The sequence below is a fragment of the Austrofundulus limnaeus genome, unplaced genomic scaffold, assembly GCF_001266775.1.
Source record: "Austrofundulus limnaeus strain Quisiro unplaced genomic scaffold, Austrofundulus_limnaeus-1.0 Scaffold944, whole genome shotgun sequence".
In the NCBI taxonomy this organism is placed as follows: domain Eukaryota; kingdom Metazoa; phylum Chordata; class Actinopteri; order Cyprinodontiformes; family Rivulidae; genus Austrofundulus; species Austrofundulus limnaeus.
In genome coordinates, this window is record NW_013953346.1 from 14,402 (window position 1) to 30,707 (window position 16,306).

General features: G+C 37.8%; 1 protein-coding gene across 5 annotated transcripts in view; it reads left to right on the forward strand.

The window, feature by feature from the left end:
• Positions 1 to 16,306, forward strand: part of kcnq5a (potassium voltage-gated channel, KQT-like subfamily, member 5a) — a 44,219-nt gene that overhangs the window by 9,308 nt on the left and 18,605 nt on the right. For 2 of the 5 annotated variants that reach the window (XM_014029706.1, XM_014029709.1), the window contains exons 4-9: positions 504 to 679; positions 1,744 to 1,869; positions 5,243 to 5,353; positions 5,483 to 5,578; positions 10,230 to 10,324; positions 11,568 to 11,594. In XM_014029706.1, coding sequence (XP_013885160.1) covers positions 504 to 679; positions 1,744 to 1,869; positions 5,243 to 5,353; positions 5,483 to 5,578; positions 10,230 to 10,324; positions 11,568 to 11,594 — 631 coding nt within the window. Of the gene's footprint in view, positions 1 to 503; positions 680 to 1,743; positions 1,870 to 5,242; positions 5,354 to 5,482; positions 5,579 to 9,868; positions 9,958 to 10,229; positions 10,325 to 11,567; positions 11,595 to 16,306 lie in introns of all 5 variants that reach the window. The other 3 variants (XM_014029708.1, XM_014029711.1, XM_014029707.1) reach the window with 2 other exon arrangements.

Sequence of the window (16,306 nt, forward strand, 5' to 3'; positions counted from 1 at the left end):
GGTGGGGGTGGGGGGAGGACCAGGGAGGATGATTCAACCACTCAACCACTAGATGTTGCTGAAAACAACAAATCCTACACACTGTACCTTTAAGTATTAGTATATCATCTCGTGCAAAATATTAATATTTAGGTTTAAACATTGGGTAATTTACCATCATTGCCATTTATTCACATTTTGTAAACATTGGTTGTATTAAATTTGACATTGCGTTTACAGAAATCAAGGTATGTTTTATTTAGAATGACATGTTTTTAACAGGAGTGGACATTAAGACAAGTGCTTGCTGTGTATTAAGAGCAAGAAAAGTGTTTTTACAGTTATAAACACAGTGATGTAAAAAAATATTAACAGAGACAGAAAAAAAGACTTCCTGCAGAGAATTAATAGCATTTTTTTAATGGATGGATGAATAACTATAAAAAGTAAGTGAGTCAACTGCAGTTCCTGCTCCTTACATTGTGCCATCCATGACCTTTAATTTTCCTTGCTTTACTCTCTAGACATCATCGTACTTATCGCCTCAGTTGCTGTGGTTTCAGCCGGTAGCCAGGGTAACGTCTTCGCCACCTCTGCACTGCGCAGCCTTCGCTTCCTCCAGATCCTGCGAATGGTGCGCATGGACCGGAGGGGAGGAACCTGGAAGCTGCTCGGATCTGTAGTTTATGCACATAGTAAGGTAGGGTATTTATATTCGGTGAGCTGTGACTCTACTTTTATCATTACATTTCTTTTGCATTTGAGATCTGGGGCTAGTCAGTTATTTTACTTTGTTGTAAAGATTTCTGGACTGTGTGAACTTTAACTTAAATTTTTGTTTTACTATCCTAATAAGCATTGGCAATAATGACAGAACCTTATCAATCCCAGGGTAACATGACACTTTTTAAACCAAATATGTTTTAAATGCCCATTAAAACATAAATTTCAGCCAGAACAGCAAAAATAATAAACTCCTGAAAATAACTATCAGTAATATATTTGTTTATTTTTTTAGTCAGATAAATGTCACATTCATTTACACCGGAGGCTGGACTTGTCCTGCAGCGAGCCATGTCATTGTGGCTTCAACATCTAGCCTCTGGACCTGTGTCTAGTTATAGTCTATGTCGATGATTTCACACTATTATTATAAAACTGAATTTGCAACAAACTATACATATTTCTAAGAAATTAAAATTGGTGTCAAATGCAGTGTTAAAGTTAGTTCGGTCTGATGCTTTAATGTTTAACTTTAATTCTTTATTTGTGTTATAATGTATTATGGCCCTTTGTTTTGTCTTTGCATACTTACGTGTTTTAAAATGTGTGCTTTTTGTGAGTTTAATGTAATGTTATAAATTTAGCTCAAAAAGGACAGAGGTTTGTGTTTGGTAGTTCAATGCTTCTTGGCAATTGGCAGCACTTGGGTGTACCAGAAACTCAAATCAAGTGTCACTAGCAACAGCAAGATAAGCTGTTTGGCAGAGAAGATTTGGCAAATTGTTCATGTGCACAACCCACAAACTCAGCTCTACTGCTCATCCCGCAAATGCATGTTCCTTACAAATGTGGCACTGTTTTAAAAGGCTTTACAATGGAATAAGGTTTATTGCCAAGAAGCATTAGTTATTTTTTGTGTCAAGTATATTTTTATGCATCTGCTGCTTTTCTGCTTCATGGAATAATTTCTTTTGTTTGTTTTTCCCTAAAGGAAGCAGTTTTGTTTCACAGAATATGATTCATGCTGATTTGTGCTTGCAGGAGCTAGTGACTGCTTGGTATATCGGGTTCCTGGTGCTCATTTTCTCCTCTTTCTTGGTCTATCTGGTGGAGAAAGAATTCAACAAGGAGTTTGATACGTATGCTGATGCTCTGTGGTGGGGCACGGTGAGCACACTCACATATCACCAATACACACATAAGGCAAGGCTTTTTATATCCACACCTTTTGTACATAAACATTACATTTTGCAGGTTTAGTCAATGCAAAGCTTTCTGGAGAACTACTGTAATCATTTTGTCAGCGATACAGCTTGGACAGGTTTGTTTTTGACGTTTTAAAGTTTCAGATTTCATCGACTCCCAGGCAGTTGTGAATCGTACAATCTGTTTCTCAAACCTCACATTGCCCCCCTGTCTTTAATCAAACAGTGTACCAAGATAAAAGTTACTCTATATCTTTCTGACAGCAGTGATAGATTTCCATTTTCACTTTCAGCGTGACCTTAATGACTTTGGCAACACAAACCCCCTCCACAAGAATAGTTTTTAAAGTCACACTTGGCTGACTGCGCTGCACTGTTTCCTCCTCTATCCTCCCTCGGAAGTGTGGAAACAGACAAGACGTAAACGAGAAACGGCCCAATCAATAAAGCCAATTTTCTCCTGCTGCCAGGTGAAACTGGCCTGTGAAGGTTGTGGGACTGATGCTCAGATAGTCTGTTCCCCAATTCTGAAACCTTGAAGTGTCTTCCTGTCTCTTAAAAGCTGTTGTATAAAATGTGAGAAGATGAAGATCAGCCAACACAAATATAGTCAATGATGCAAATCATGAACCATCAGCATGCATGAAGATCCAGGAATTGCTTTGCAATGACGTCATTCTTTAATGTACAAACATTATCTTTCATATAGTTTTATTTCATTTAGGGGACATGATTTATACACATCTCTTTAATGCCATAGGGTTTGGCATTTACGTGATGTCAGTGTTCTGTTCGTTTATTCAGTCTCTAAATGTTTTAAATGCTTAGGAGATGTGGCTTAGAAATGTCAGTGCATCTAGCAGCAACAGGGAGAGCTGACTCATACAGCACATCCTCAAGGCCACTGAGCTAGTTATTGTTGCTCTGTTGTTTGACATCTGAAGCTGTTGAAGAGAGCAATCAAAGGCGGAGTAACAACTTTATGAACATCCTCTGTGTTTTAATAACCTGACAGCTAAAGTTCGGCTGTTTTTGGCACAAAAACTTTACATATGTTGTGAGGAAATGTTCAGTAACTCTTGTTTGTGGACAGCAATTCCAGCAGGTTTTGTTCTTAGAAAACACAAGAGAAAATTAATTGACTTTTGAGAAAATTAGAAATTGTTACAACATTCTAGTGTACTAAAGACTACCTAACCCAAGACCAAGACCAGAGTGTATCAAGAACAAGGCCATAAAAAAGGCCCTAAAACATACAGTATACTGTATACAGACTGCCATCTTAATATGTATAGCAAATATTGACTAAATCTCCTTGTATAAGGGGCCAGGTAAAGAATTTCGGATCAGAAGCAGATTGCTATCATTAGTTAGCTAGCTTTGCTAACATCACATATAGCTTACCTTTCTTTGTGCTTTCTTTCTAAGTGATGATAAAAGTTTCACGTGGAACCCACCATCTCAAAATGCAAAGCACTGAAGAATTTACAAGTTTGTTATGCTCTCTCCTGGATGTTGTTTTACAGATATATTCTCCAAGATTTATGTAGTCGAATTGAATTGAACCACTTTGTTGAAGTGCCGTGTGTGAGTGAAAGGGGGTGGGATAATAGTGTAACAAAAATACTTCTTTTATAATTCTTGCTTTTAATGAAAGCAAGAATGTTATATTGGACGATATTATGGCACTTTAGTGATAGTTTTACAGTGGTGGTCTTGACGGGTCTTAAAATCCAGAGTTATTAATGTCCGAGACCAAGACAAGACCGAGTATAAATGCGGTCAGGTCCGAGATGAAATCAAGACCATCAAAAAGTTGTCTTGAGTACTACAACAATAAAACATTGTGAATTTAAGATTTTTATGCTGCCATCTTCGATATTAGCTTTATTCTCTTTTATACCTTTAGTTGCTCTCTAAACTAGATCGTTAACATTTAAATATTACATTCAACATAACTCAATTTGAAACTATATTAACATATAGGAGAAAACAAATGCAATGATTTCTAAGACAGCATTGTACAATTTTATTTTGTGCTTCTAGGTTTGCCTAAACAAATGATATTTTCCCCCACATGCTGGAGCCAAAAGAAAATTGTAATGCCATGCTCCATTTAGGCCAAATTAACCATTTTTATGTTTTAAAATATAATTTGGTTGTTATTTGCTGGAAGGTTGGGATGCCTGTAATTTTTCTAAATATAGACCAATTAATCTGTCAACCAATTTTATTTGGCCCATATCTGCTGCTTTAATAAAAAAAAAATCAAAATTCTGCTATGCTTGTGTATGCGAGTAGAAAAATTAAGATACAACTGCAGCTACACTTAAATGCCGCCGCTTAATTAGTCTTTTTAAGCAAAAATTGTATTATTTATATGTGCACATGTTCAAAATTCATTTTCTTTTTTAATTAAGCAATTATTATTGTGTTTTAAAAAAATAAACTACTGATTAAAAGTTGAGAAAAAAAAACAATCTGCATTGTAGGGCTGTATGATATCAGGAAAACCTGTGATGTGCTACCACAATGCTTAAAATTCTGACGACAATTTGACTTGCTATAAATGAACAAATACTTAGGTATGCAATGTTGACAAAGACAAAAAAATACATCATTTCCATTACAACCTGAGTGCAACTACACAGCTATTGTATTAGCAGTGAAACAACAAACTTTAAAACATCACCCCCCATTAAACATCTTCTGATGCTCTGTATACAAAAACAGGCTTCTCACTATATTTTCTTTTAAATAAATAATGAAAACGTCTGAAAATAAGTTAAAGTTTTAAAATAAAAGTTAACAAACCTAAATCATTGCAGTTGTCATCATCACTCACCAAGTGGTTATGATATGATGTGGTATCATTGTTTATCAGACTGATACTGACAAAACCCATAAATGCAAACATTTATACAGTTCTTGCTTAGTGCACAGGCTGTTATCATAATGATGATAAATTTACTGTATATTGTGCAGCCCTAGTGCATCGACCATAAAAAAGACTCATCTTGACTGACCACAATTTGTGTTCTTTCTGTTTAACAAGTTTAAACAATAAAGAAAGCATGTTTTATCAGCTCCATAAATGAATTTTTATGACAGAGTGAAATATTATTAAAGTAACCGTCTAGCTTCTGTCAGATTTTATAACCTGCCTCTTGATATATTGTTCATTTTATCCTATTCTTCGTTAAAGGTTTATCTGAATGAAACCTTGACAAACATGTCTCATGTTTCAAAGGGCTTTTTACTATTTCAGTTAATGTTCATTGATCACAAAACAAATTGTGTTATGGATCCCTGACAGTCGACCTTTCACCTTTCAGATCACCCTAACAACAATCGGTTATGGTGATAAAACCCCGCAGACGTGGACAGGGCGGTTATTATCAGCAGGTTTTGCTCTGCTTGGGATCTCCTTCTTTGCTTTGCCAGCTGTGAGTGGGAACAGATTTATCCTTTATAATAATTCATACCTTTATAATAATACACAGCGCTCCTGTTTAAACAAAATAAACTTTTGTTTTATTATTTGACGGTGTGGATGTGGGATTTTGTACTCGTAGGGCATCCTGGGGTCAGGTTTTGCCCTGAAGGTGCAGGAGCAGCATCGCCAGAAGCACTTTGAAAAACGAAGGAACCCAGCTGCCAGCCTGATCCAGGTAGAAACACACACTCACACATCTACTAACACACACAGACACCTAGTGAACAAAATCACTTCTCATCTACTGAATTCTTCATTCCCTAGCTGCTGCAGACATTTAGAATCTGAACGAATAGACAACTTTCTTTTTTTCCCTTTATTTGCAAACTTCAATGCACTTCTGCAGTTTTCGTGTCGCCTTTTTCGTCTTTCATTTTGTTAAGCATGAATGCAGCAACTGTGAGAAAAACATTTGTGTGTTTTAAGAAATGTGTGCAAGTCGATGTGCGTGTGCTTCGTCTTTTCTCCGGGCTGTTCAGGAGTGCAGCTGACAATGAGTTACGGTGTGTGAGGAGCGCTGTCATGTCTCAGGTCCAAAAGCAACACACACGGCTGGGATTTATTGGTCGTTTCCATGGCGATCAATCCCTGGGTAGACGCTCCTCCAGACTGTCAGTCATTGTAATAGACAAGACCAGCTGCATTGCTTTTTAATGAACAATAAATATCTGCTGTGGGGTGTCTGCATAACCCCAAGTGTGCAACTGTGTGTCTGTGTGTTTGTCGTAGTTCTTCTGCATTATTAACCACCTCGGCCTCACTTTTTGAAATGTTTCACCTCAGCGTAATACGAAAATCCAAACACTTCAGCCATTTTTTTGCAATAAATTGTATCAGATATGAAAATCATGTTTGTATCCTAAATGGTATTTTCTATTATGTCAAGTTAACAAAACTTGCTCTTTTATTATTTTTTTGCAAATACAGTCAAGAAATGTTTTATTATCGTTTCATAAATATTTTATAAAACTCGAGTCTGTTTAATGAGGCAATCTAGTTCCAATATCCAATCATGCAAATGCAGCAAATCAGTTTAACTAAGATAATTGAGGCTATTGAAACAGTGTTGGATGTAAATCATGGGGACAAACGCTGGATAAACTCCCAAACAACTCATAAAGTGAGCGTCCAATCCTGCATGTGCTGATCTCGTTTGTCTTTTATTGGCTCTGCGTCAAGTCTGTCTGCTTTATGTCAAGCTCATAATATCAGAATATTTTCTTCAACAGGTAAACGCAGGAGGAAACATGGGAGCAGCTTTGTTGTGTTAAATATTTGTCATCTGCTCCCCCCACCCCCATTTCACACCCCTTCCCCTGCTTTAAATTGGTCTTGTGTGGATTAGTCTGCATGCAGGACAGGAAATTACCACTGGCCTCAAGCCGCAGCAGCTGGTCAGTACACAAAAAAAAACTAATGCTTATTATTCATTAGTGGTTTTGAGAGAACAATGGTTCTCCAGATAGATTGGAAGTGGTCTCAATGTGTGTGAAAACCAACAACCTTAACTGACCAGTTCTTGGCAGGTGGCCAGTTTTCATTTTCAACTCGTGTTTAAAGTGTTTGGGTTTTCCAGTTGTGACACAAATCATGTAACCAGACCTGGCACCACAGAAGAGGTTTATTTAGCCGGGGGTGTTGCTCAATAATGGTGTGGGCCTCACTGCTTTATGTTTAGTATGTAAAAGAATAGAAGTATTATCATATTTTACCTTTTAAATTGGTTTATTTTTCTGCATTTAATCCTAATTTCAAACATTAAAACTGATTTAAAATCAATTTCATACTAAATAAAGTAAAATATTGACTGTGTTAAGATTGAGGAGGATCCAGACTTGGAACAACTACAGATCTTTAAACAGACCTTCTAAAATGTTGTTCTATAAATGGAACGACTTTTAGCTCACTTTCATTTGTTTGATTGTTCCACTTAAGTTTTCCCAAAGGCACACTGCAAAGAAGATTAATTTAAACCTAATTACTTACCAATTAGTCCCAATCAATACAATTTATTTACAGTGTACTCATTTACTTATATAATTACTTTTAAAAAAATAGCCTGGTTAAAGAAATTCTGATATATAATGCTTTACTTCAAAATAAAGCTTTAAAGGAAAATAGAAAAACCTAAAGAAACAAGAAAATATAAATGTCAAATCACTTATCAGGGTCTGAAAATTCATAGATTTATATCCCAATTCCCACTATCTAAGCCAAGTGTTCAATAATCTATTAATATAAATGTTCTCCATTATTTAAACTTGGTGCGTTGCAGCTTAGGTCTCTGTGCTTAACTTTGTTTACAGTTTACATACATGGTGTTTACCTGTATCTTGACCCTCAAAATTTCATAATTTTCACACACACAAAAAAATCTGTATTACTCACATGCTGAGAGGGAACAGGAAAAGGTAAAGGAGGACGAGGAGAGCCAGTAGAGCAGGCTGAGAGATGATAATTTCATTGAAATGAGGATTAAGTCAAATTTGGTCAAAATGACCTAATTAAATTTTCAGATTCTTGGCTTTATAAGCTACAGTACTGTATATTTTGATACCTGGATCATCCTGATATCATAATTAAATCCATTTATATGACGTAATTTGTCTTGTTGGTTACAATAATACATAAATATTTGGTCTGAATCCTAATTTTATGTTATTTTATTGAGGAATTTTTGATCTCCTTATAAAGAGGAAACCACAAATTATATTTGAATATTGAGATTTCCCAGCTAAAAAGAAACACAACTTTGCTAACTCACGGGGAAAATGTCAAAATTTTAAGGCGTTTTTCCTCAAAATCATTTTTTTGTTGCTACTGCTCAAAAAAGTGCTTCAAAAATTTTGTTTTATGATAAAATTTCAGACTGTTCATTCAAATGATACATTAATAAGGCATTTATTCATTATATTTTGACAAAATGCAATTTTTGTTGACATTTTAGTCAAAACACTATATTTGCCTATTTCTCCATGTATAACTTTTGGACTGTTTTTTTATGTTTGGCTCTGAGACTTAAAATAAATTTGAGGCTCAGCTTTTGAAAAAATATGAGATTTGAAAAAAATCCGTGTGATAGCCATATATGTATATAAAACTGCAAAATGGTGGTGGGGGGGGGGGGATTGGTGCAATTTACCAACAGTTTAAACAAATTGACATGTATGTTTAGTCTTCTGACACTTTCATTTTAAACTGTATCCAAAAGCTCAGAGATTTGACCAAGACAAAATGGTTAAAGTTTGAGATATAAATAATCTGAGAATGCCAGGAATATGCAGCATTTTCATCAAAAAAATTCAAGATAGTCTGAATGCAACACTTTTTTTTGAAGTCCGAAAAGTATGTGGTACTGAATCAGAGTTTTTCAAAGTAACAGCAGCCTGAACACGGTCTCACACTTCTGACTTATGTCAATGAGATGAGGGTATATGGACTGAGCCAAGTATTTAGAATATTGATATCAACTTTGTGCAGTTTGAAACTTGTAAATCCGTCTTCAGCTACAGAACAGAAGTCCAGTTGCTTTACTCAGTCAGTCAGTTTTTTTTTTATTTTTTATATGGAAAGTGTTGACCAAAGTGCTTTACATGGAGGGAAAACATACAATACAATTAAATCCATGTATAGACTAAAAAGGCTAAAAACTGATGAAAATACACAATTCCAAACTTCTGATGGAACTCAAACTGAACTTGAGTTAAAAGCCAATGTAAAAAAGTGAGTTTTCACACAGCATTTAAAAGACTGAACAGACTCTGCTGAAGCCTGATCCCCTTCATGCTTTAGTTTAGCAAAAAAAAAAAAAAAAAACATCTGATTGGAGGATTTCAGTGCTTTGTTTGGGTTGTAAAAGTTCAAAAAATCCAATAAATAACTATGGGTCGTGCCATTTAATAGTTTAAAAGTAAGCAAAATAATCTTAAAATCAATGGAAAACAGCCAGGATTTGTCATTTTTTCTTTTGATTTGCCATGTCCTGGATGAGTTTATGATAGTAATAATGACGGTCTCAGACCCTTTTACTTACAGCACATTGCTCTTGTTCCACTAATACATGCTGCACCGGAGTAGCCGGACAGGATGGACGAAGTGAAAACGTCACGTCTTCTTCTGCGCATGTGGATCACGCTGAGTATTCTGATGGAGGTTGCATACTGTATACTGAATGAAGGTAGCCACAGTCTCTTAGCTGGCCTGGGAACATCTTTAAATCTCACGGGAAGAGCTGGATGAGGGGGTTGTAGGACGAGATTTAAAAATATAAGTGAATATCAAGAACTTCTGACGTGGTGCCAGCAGGTTAAATGATCCACGTCGATGTCAAAGTTCACAAGTCTTGTTTCCTCACCACGTTTGTGTGTCCGCCTTTCTGTGCGGTGCTTGTTTTGTTTTTTTTGTGTGTGTGTGTGTGTTTTTGTGTTTGTGTATCATCTCTGCTCCCTCCCTTCCCCCCACTCAGGCAGCTTGGCGTCTGTACTCCACCGACGGCGCTCGTCCCTACCTCAGAGCCACTTGGCATCACTACCAAAGCGCTCTCCCCCCCCTCAGGCATGTATCCCCTCCACCAGCACCACCACCCCCCGCCCCCTTGCAACAACAAAAAACCCCACCCCGAACAACACCGCATCCACTCTACCCCAAGATACTAATCGAGTTTTTCTTTTCTTTTTTTTTCTTTTTCCTCTCCTCACCATCTTTCTCTCACATCCAACTTACACAAACCCCGCCCCCACCCCATTTCTTTTTTTTATTGTTTTGTTTTTCTTACATTACATTTATTGTTCCTTTATCATCGTTTATCCTGTCGACTTTGCATGTAGTGTGTCTGGCGTAGTTATGCTGCTGATGAGAACTCAGTTTCCATTGCTACCTGGAAGCCTCATTTGAAGGCGTTGCATACCTGCAGCCCCGCCAAGTAGGTAACAACTTACAGACTTACAAACATGGCTGCTGCTGCTGCTACTCAGCCCTCTCCATTGTCTCTTCCCCCTAGCTGTTTGTCTTTAATGGCGTCTCTGGTCATGACTGATTATTATAAAGCTCTGTAACCATTTTTTCTACTTTCATTAATATTTTTCCTCCTCATGCAGGTGTGTTTTGCTTGGCTTGTAATGACCTTTAACATTTTGTTATTATTATAATAGATTCATACATTAAGTTGTGATTTGCCAATTGAAGCATCAGGGGCTAACTATTGTGAAGTGTGATGCCTCTTTAGTTGTTTAAAATCATAAATTAGCTCTTTTTGGGGGGGTTATGAAAAAATGTGAATTTATGAAGGGATTACAAAGGGTGCCAATGCAGCTACTGCATCAAAATTCTAATGTCATTTTGTAAAAATTAAAAATAAAAAAGGCAAATCCTATAGCTTTGATGGACCCACTAGGTGAAACACAGCAAAAAATGCCTACATTTCAATGTATAATTTGTGCACAAAAAAAGTTTTTAAAAAAGTGTTGGCAAACTTTTTGAAAGTTAGGACAATTCATAAGATTGGCTGCCATCAGCTGTAAGTCAAACATTTCATGTCTTCATGTCTTTAAAGTCTTCTAAAACCTAAAATGTGATTTTGAATCAACTGTTGATGTGAGGTCTGACCCATTGAAACTGTTTCTACTGTTAATGTATATATGTGTAAGCTGTAGAACTTAGGTTTCTCACAAATTTAGACAAAATCCTATTGTTGTGTTTGGGAAAATTTTGTCCACAAAATACAACGTAGACTACTGGAGCAGTAAAGCAGGAATGTCATAATATTTCTAACCACATAAGAGTGCAAAATAAAACTTAAAAGTTTGCATGAGGGAATGTCTTGTTCGAAGGAAAAAGTCCCCAATTTTATTCTCCAAGCAAATTTCAGTTTTGGTGTTTAGTCGTTTATTGCTCCACTTACATTTGTCATGTCTCAAAGTAAAGACTTCATACATTGAAAAGACTTCATGCTATACTCAGATTTAATCCATAACTTGGCTGTGCATGGCCATTGCTTGCATGTGCTTTAACAAAAACAGCTGGCTAACTGTACCGGATTAAAGTTCTTTTGGCTTGATGGCTTCCATATCCATCAATGGCCATGTCGTGTAATGCTGTTTTATATAGCTCGAAGACTGATTTCTCTCCCTTTGTCTCCTCCTTTTTCATTCCACTAACCACTGAAGGAAAGAGCAGGGCGAGACTACTTACAGGTTTGTACAACTTTCAGCTCATCTCACTAAATACTCCAAAAACGCAGAAATGTACATTTTATCAAGTTTCAAGTGGTTCTCTGGGTTGTTCAGTCCTATTTATTTGTCCCATGTGTCACCTATTTCAAACCATAAACTTTGATTATTCATTCTTTATTAGTTTGGGTGTAGTTGTGTATTGCTGGGAATCTTTTAAAGTTTGTCTTTGCTCCAACTTGACCAGGACACATCTGCTAGTTGGTTTAGTGATTTAGTCGTGTTGGAAATCATTGTTTGTTTGGTAGATTTTGTTGATTTCTATCCAGAAATGGTAAAAAAAAAAAAAAAACTGTTTAAGAAGCAAGATTAGTTATGCTATTGTGAGCATAAAACAGATATTATTTGGTACATTTGTGCATATACCAGTGGATCAGCAGGAAATATGAAGTAAATATGGTATTTTAAACAAAAAAAAAAAAACCCACTCGGATTCATCAGTAATTATTTGTTTCTTTTTTGTTTTGCTTGTTAGGTTTCTTTTTGTTTGACCCCAAGTCCTGCAGCTGAAAGCATGTTTATCAAAACATAGGTTTCAGGTACAAAGGCATCTGAAGTTTCTAATGTTGCCAGCTGCAGATCGTTGTATTCCTTCATTTGCACCAGTCCAATGGATCAATGTGGATCAATGTTAGCAGTAAAGCTGAACTTACCTCTGACTATGTTCGGGCATAATTTGAATTTGAACGATTCTGATTCTGATCCAAACAATTCCCAGTTCCGTCTGTCCATTCATTTTCTTCCGCTTATCCAGGGTCGGGTCGCGGGGGCAGCAGCCTAAGTAGAGAGACACAGACTTCCCTCTCCCCAGCCACTTGGGCCAGCTCCTCTGGGGAAATCCCAAGGCATTCCCTGGACAGCTGAGAAACATAGTCCCTCCAGCGTGTCCTGGGTCTTCCTCTGGGTCTCCTTCCAGTGGGACGTGCCTAGAACACCTCACCAGGGAGGCGTCCAAGAGGCATCCTAACCAGCTGCTAGAGCCACCTCAATAGCTTAAAATGCCACGGACATCCGGCCCAGCACTGGATGCCACTCACAACACTTCCGGTTCACGGTCAGCACAGTGTTAGCGAAAGATTTATTCACCCGACAACGCCTCTTAATGATCTCCACAGTACAGAATTAGCAAATTACATATATTACATTAACACAGGAGATGTACAGGTTCAGCCAAGTGGAAAAAAAATCACTCCAAAGTGGATTAAAGCCATAAAAACAAAGGAAAGACGTTCCTGTTTACGGTTCTAGAATTTAGCCTTTTTTGCTATTCCGTGGCTGCTTGTTCGGTGAATTTTTCACGTAGAGCTGTGACACTTATARTGTTGGAAAGAGCAGAGTCTGGGCTTTAAATTGATGGGCTACTTGTATGGTTTGGATCGTTTTCCCCGATGTTAGTGAACTGAAAACATAATGATTATCAGGCAGAGTTTCTGCTGCTCTCGGTGCTCAGGGGGAGGAGGGGGCGCACTCGTCACTCGGCTTTAGTTTACGCTGTAATATACACTCTAACAAGTTTTTACTTTTGCATAAAACTCATGACAAAGTCGCATAAAAACATTTTATATAACACAAACGCGCGCGCACACACACCCACCTACCTTTACCGGCTGCTGTGTTAGCTTCCTGCTAGCTGTCGTGTGGAGGTGGTCTTTCCTCTCCCGGTCTTGGCAGTAAAAGGGGATAAATYTACATTTCCCTTTTGTAACCTCCGTCTTCTCATTTCTGATGCTGGCTCTTGAATATCCTTAGGTTAGAAATGCCGATTACAAACGCAAGCATGAGCTTTTAAAGATAAGTTTTGCCTGTAAGGCTATGATCCACTGCTGTCACCTCCTCATCAAGAGGAAAAAGGAGAAAAACTAACTACTCAATCGTATCTGCTGGTTAGTGGACACAACGGCGCACAACAGAACTCATGTTTTATACCAGTAGATCACAGATGCTTTAACTTTTGTGACTTTTTCACGGACTAGTACTAGGAGCTAACGGTAAAAACATAGGCAGTAAGCAGGGAGTGGAAGGGAGGAGCGTGGCAAAAATTTTACGGGAAATACGTCATTAATGACCGTGGCATATAGGCTATTGGCTCCTTTCGACGTGGAGGAGCAGCGGCTCTACTCTGAGTCCCTCCTGAATGACTGCGCTTCTCACCCTATCTCTAAGGGAGAGCCCAGACACCCTGTAAAAGAAACTCATTCTGGCCGCTTGTATCCACAATGTCATTCTTTCAGTCACTACCTAAAGTTTGTGACCATAGATGAGGGTAGGAACATAGACTGACCAGTAAATCGAGAGCTTTGCCTTTTGACTCAGCTCTCGCTTCACCAGATAGACCGGTACGGCGCCCACATCACTGCAGACGCAGCACCAATCCGCCTATCGATCTGCTGCTCCATTCTTCCCTCATTTGTGAACAAGACCCCGAGATACAGTACTTAAACTCCTCCACTTGGGGCAGGACCTCTTCCGCGACCTGGAGAAGGCTCCCTACCCTTTTCCAGCTCAAGACCATGGTCTTGGATTTGGAGGCACTGATCCTCATCCCGGCCGCTTCACACTCAGCTGTGAACCGCTCCAGTTCCAATTGTTTTTCAAGGGTTAAAAATGTTCACACAGGTAGCTAACCAGAGTTCTTTCTGAATGAAACAGTCAGCTTGTCTGATAGTTTTATGAACTTTACTAAGAATTCTTCACAGGGCTATTATCAACCACTACATAAATAACAAGTCTATGAACTTGAATAAAAAATGGTATGAGTTTTCATTTCACACAGGGGTACACTTACAAGAGTTATGTTTTTAAAAACCTCATGAAAACACAGAGACATATCCAGTGTTGGATGCTGCAGGTATGTTGCTGAGCTTATGTTACAGTTTTAAGGTTTAGTATGGCTGCCTCAAAGTTGGCATTAGACATATTTTACTGTTTTACTTACCCAAAAGTCTCAGCGGAGGAAAACTCACACAGCACGTTGAAGACAGAACCCTGATCAGTGTTTGATCACGTTGGTCGTGCGGCCCTCCTTTGCACAATAAAATCTTATTCTTTTTGAAAAATATAGTGTAAGAAATATGTGTTCAATATCGGCTGAAGTCAGATGAAACACCAGTGTGAAATAACGATCTGTGTTAAGAAATAAATGCCATACAACATCAGAATTCTGGAGTGGGGGTTTATTTTGCCACGGGCTGGCAAGTCAAACCACACACTGCGAGTCAAAACAGGAAGTCGACCAATATATACAGGATCTTCAATGCCCGAGTTCGCCCCTGCTGGCCTACAGCTGAATCACAGGCATTCCTACAAACAGCCCTCAAATCTAATGTTAATACAGCTTCAATTATGTGTTGTTATGATTCGGACATCTATCTACATTATTTCAATTAACACATTGTAAGAAATATGACAAACATTATAACGGTATTATAAAATAGAAAACCCTAATACTCTGTTGTATGTAATCAGTAGGTAAGCCCTAACTATAAATTTCTTCAATAGCATATTCAGTTATACAGAGGACAAGGCAACAAATACTCTTGAATGTTAAATGTAAGAATCAAGGCCATACACTCTGCGGCTAGGCTAATAGTCTCAGCCCCTCAGTCATGGATCCCCCCTGGCAGGAAGTTGCAGCTGCTTATATACACTTTCTTTCAGTTCTAGCCTCTCTCTAGGGGCAAGTTGTCACGTCGATTGGAGGTTCTCCCTACCATGTGACCAGAAACCCTTAGACAACAAACCTACGTACTGATGAGAAATAATTATGCGTTGCGAATGAATTTAAGGCGTGTGTTACTAAACATATCACAAGAGTACACTCTGCTTGAAATGACCGTGACATGAGCCACTCAAAACGGAATGTACATCGCTAAATCACATAAAAAAAATTGATTATTTTGCTAAGTAAGTTATCAGAACACACCCTAGTTCTCCCAGGAGTAGAACAGTATGTGTGATGTGCCAACAATCAGTGGTAAACAGAAAAAAAATCCTTCATTTTAATAAAGTTAAGCCACCTCACATCATCCATAATTGCAGATTCGACATCATTGGTGTGTGGCAGTTTTTTTTTTTAACAGTCGGCGAACTGGGTATCGAAACTAGAAGTTGATACACTAAAACTTGAACGATTCTGGGAGAATCAACATGTTAGTCACGGTTCCAATCGATACTACAAACTCGATGCCCAACTGTACCTGTCACTATAGTTTCCACTTTAGGACCCTTTCAAAATAAACTACAATAGCACAAACAGATCCTAGGACACTTATGAGTTGTTTCTCTTTCTTTCATTTTTGTATTGTGTTTTTAAAAAGCACGATGACCACTAAAACCACATTAGGAAACAAGTAAGCGTTCATTCATTTGCTCTGTTGTCTATTGAAACTGTGCAAATGTAAAAATAAATTGAAATAAATAACTGTGATATTTCTTTTACTTATGGTCACACAAATAAAATAAGACAAAGGTCTTTAAGGTGACACTTTGTGAAGAAACAGCACATTTCCTTTTTTTAGTTTCTTTTCCTTTTACTTTGATAAAAACCATAAGATTATTTTTGATTCTCTCGCTTTTCTTCTCTCTTTCCAAGGCAGAAAAGTGTTAATGGTTGCCTTGTCCTCTCTCTCTCTCTCTCTCTGTGTGTGTGTGTGTGTGTGTGTGTGTGTGTGTGTGTG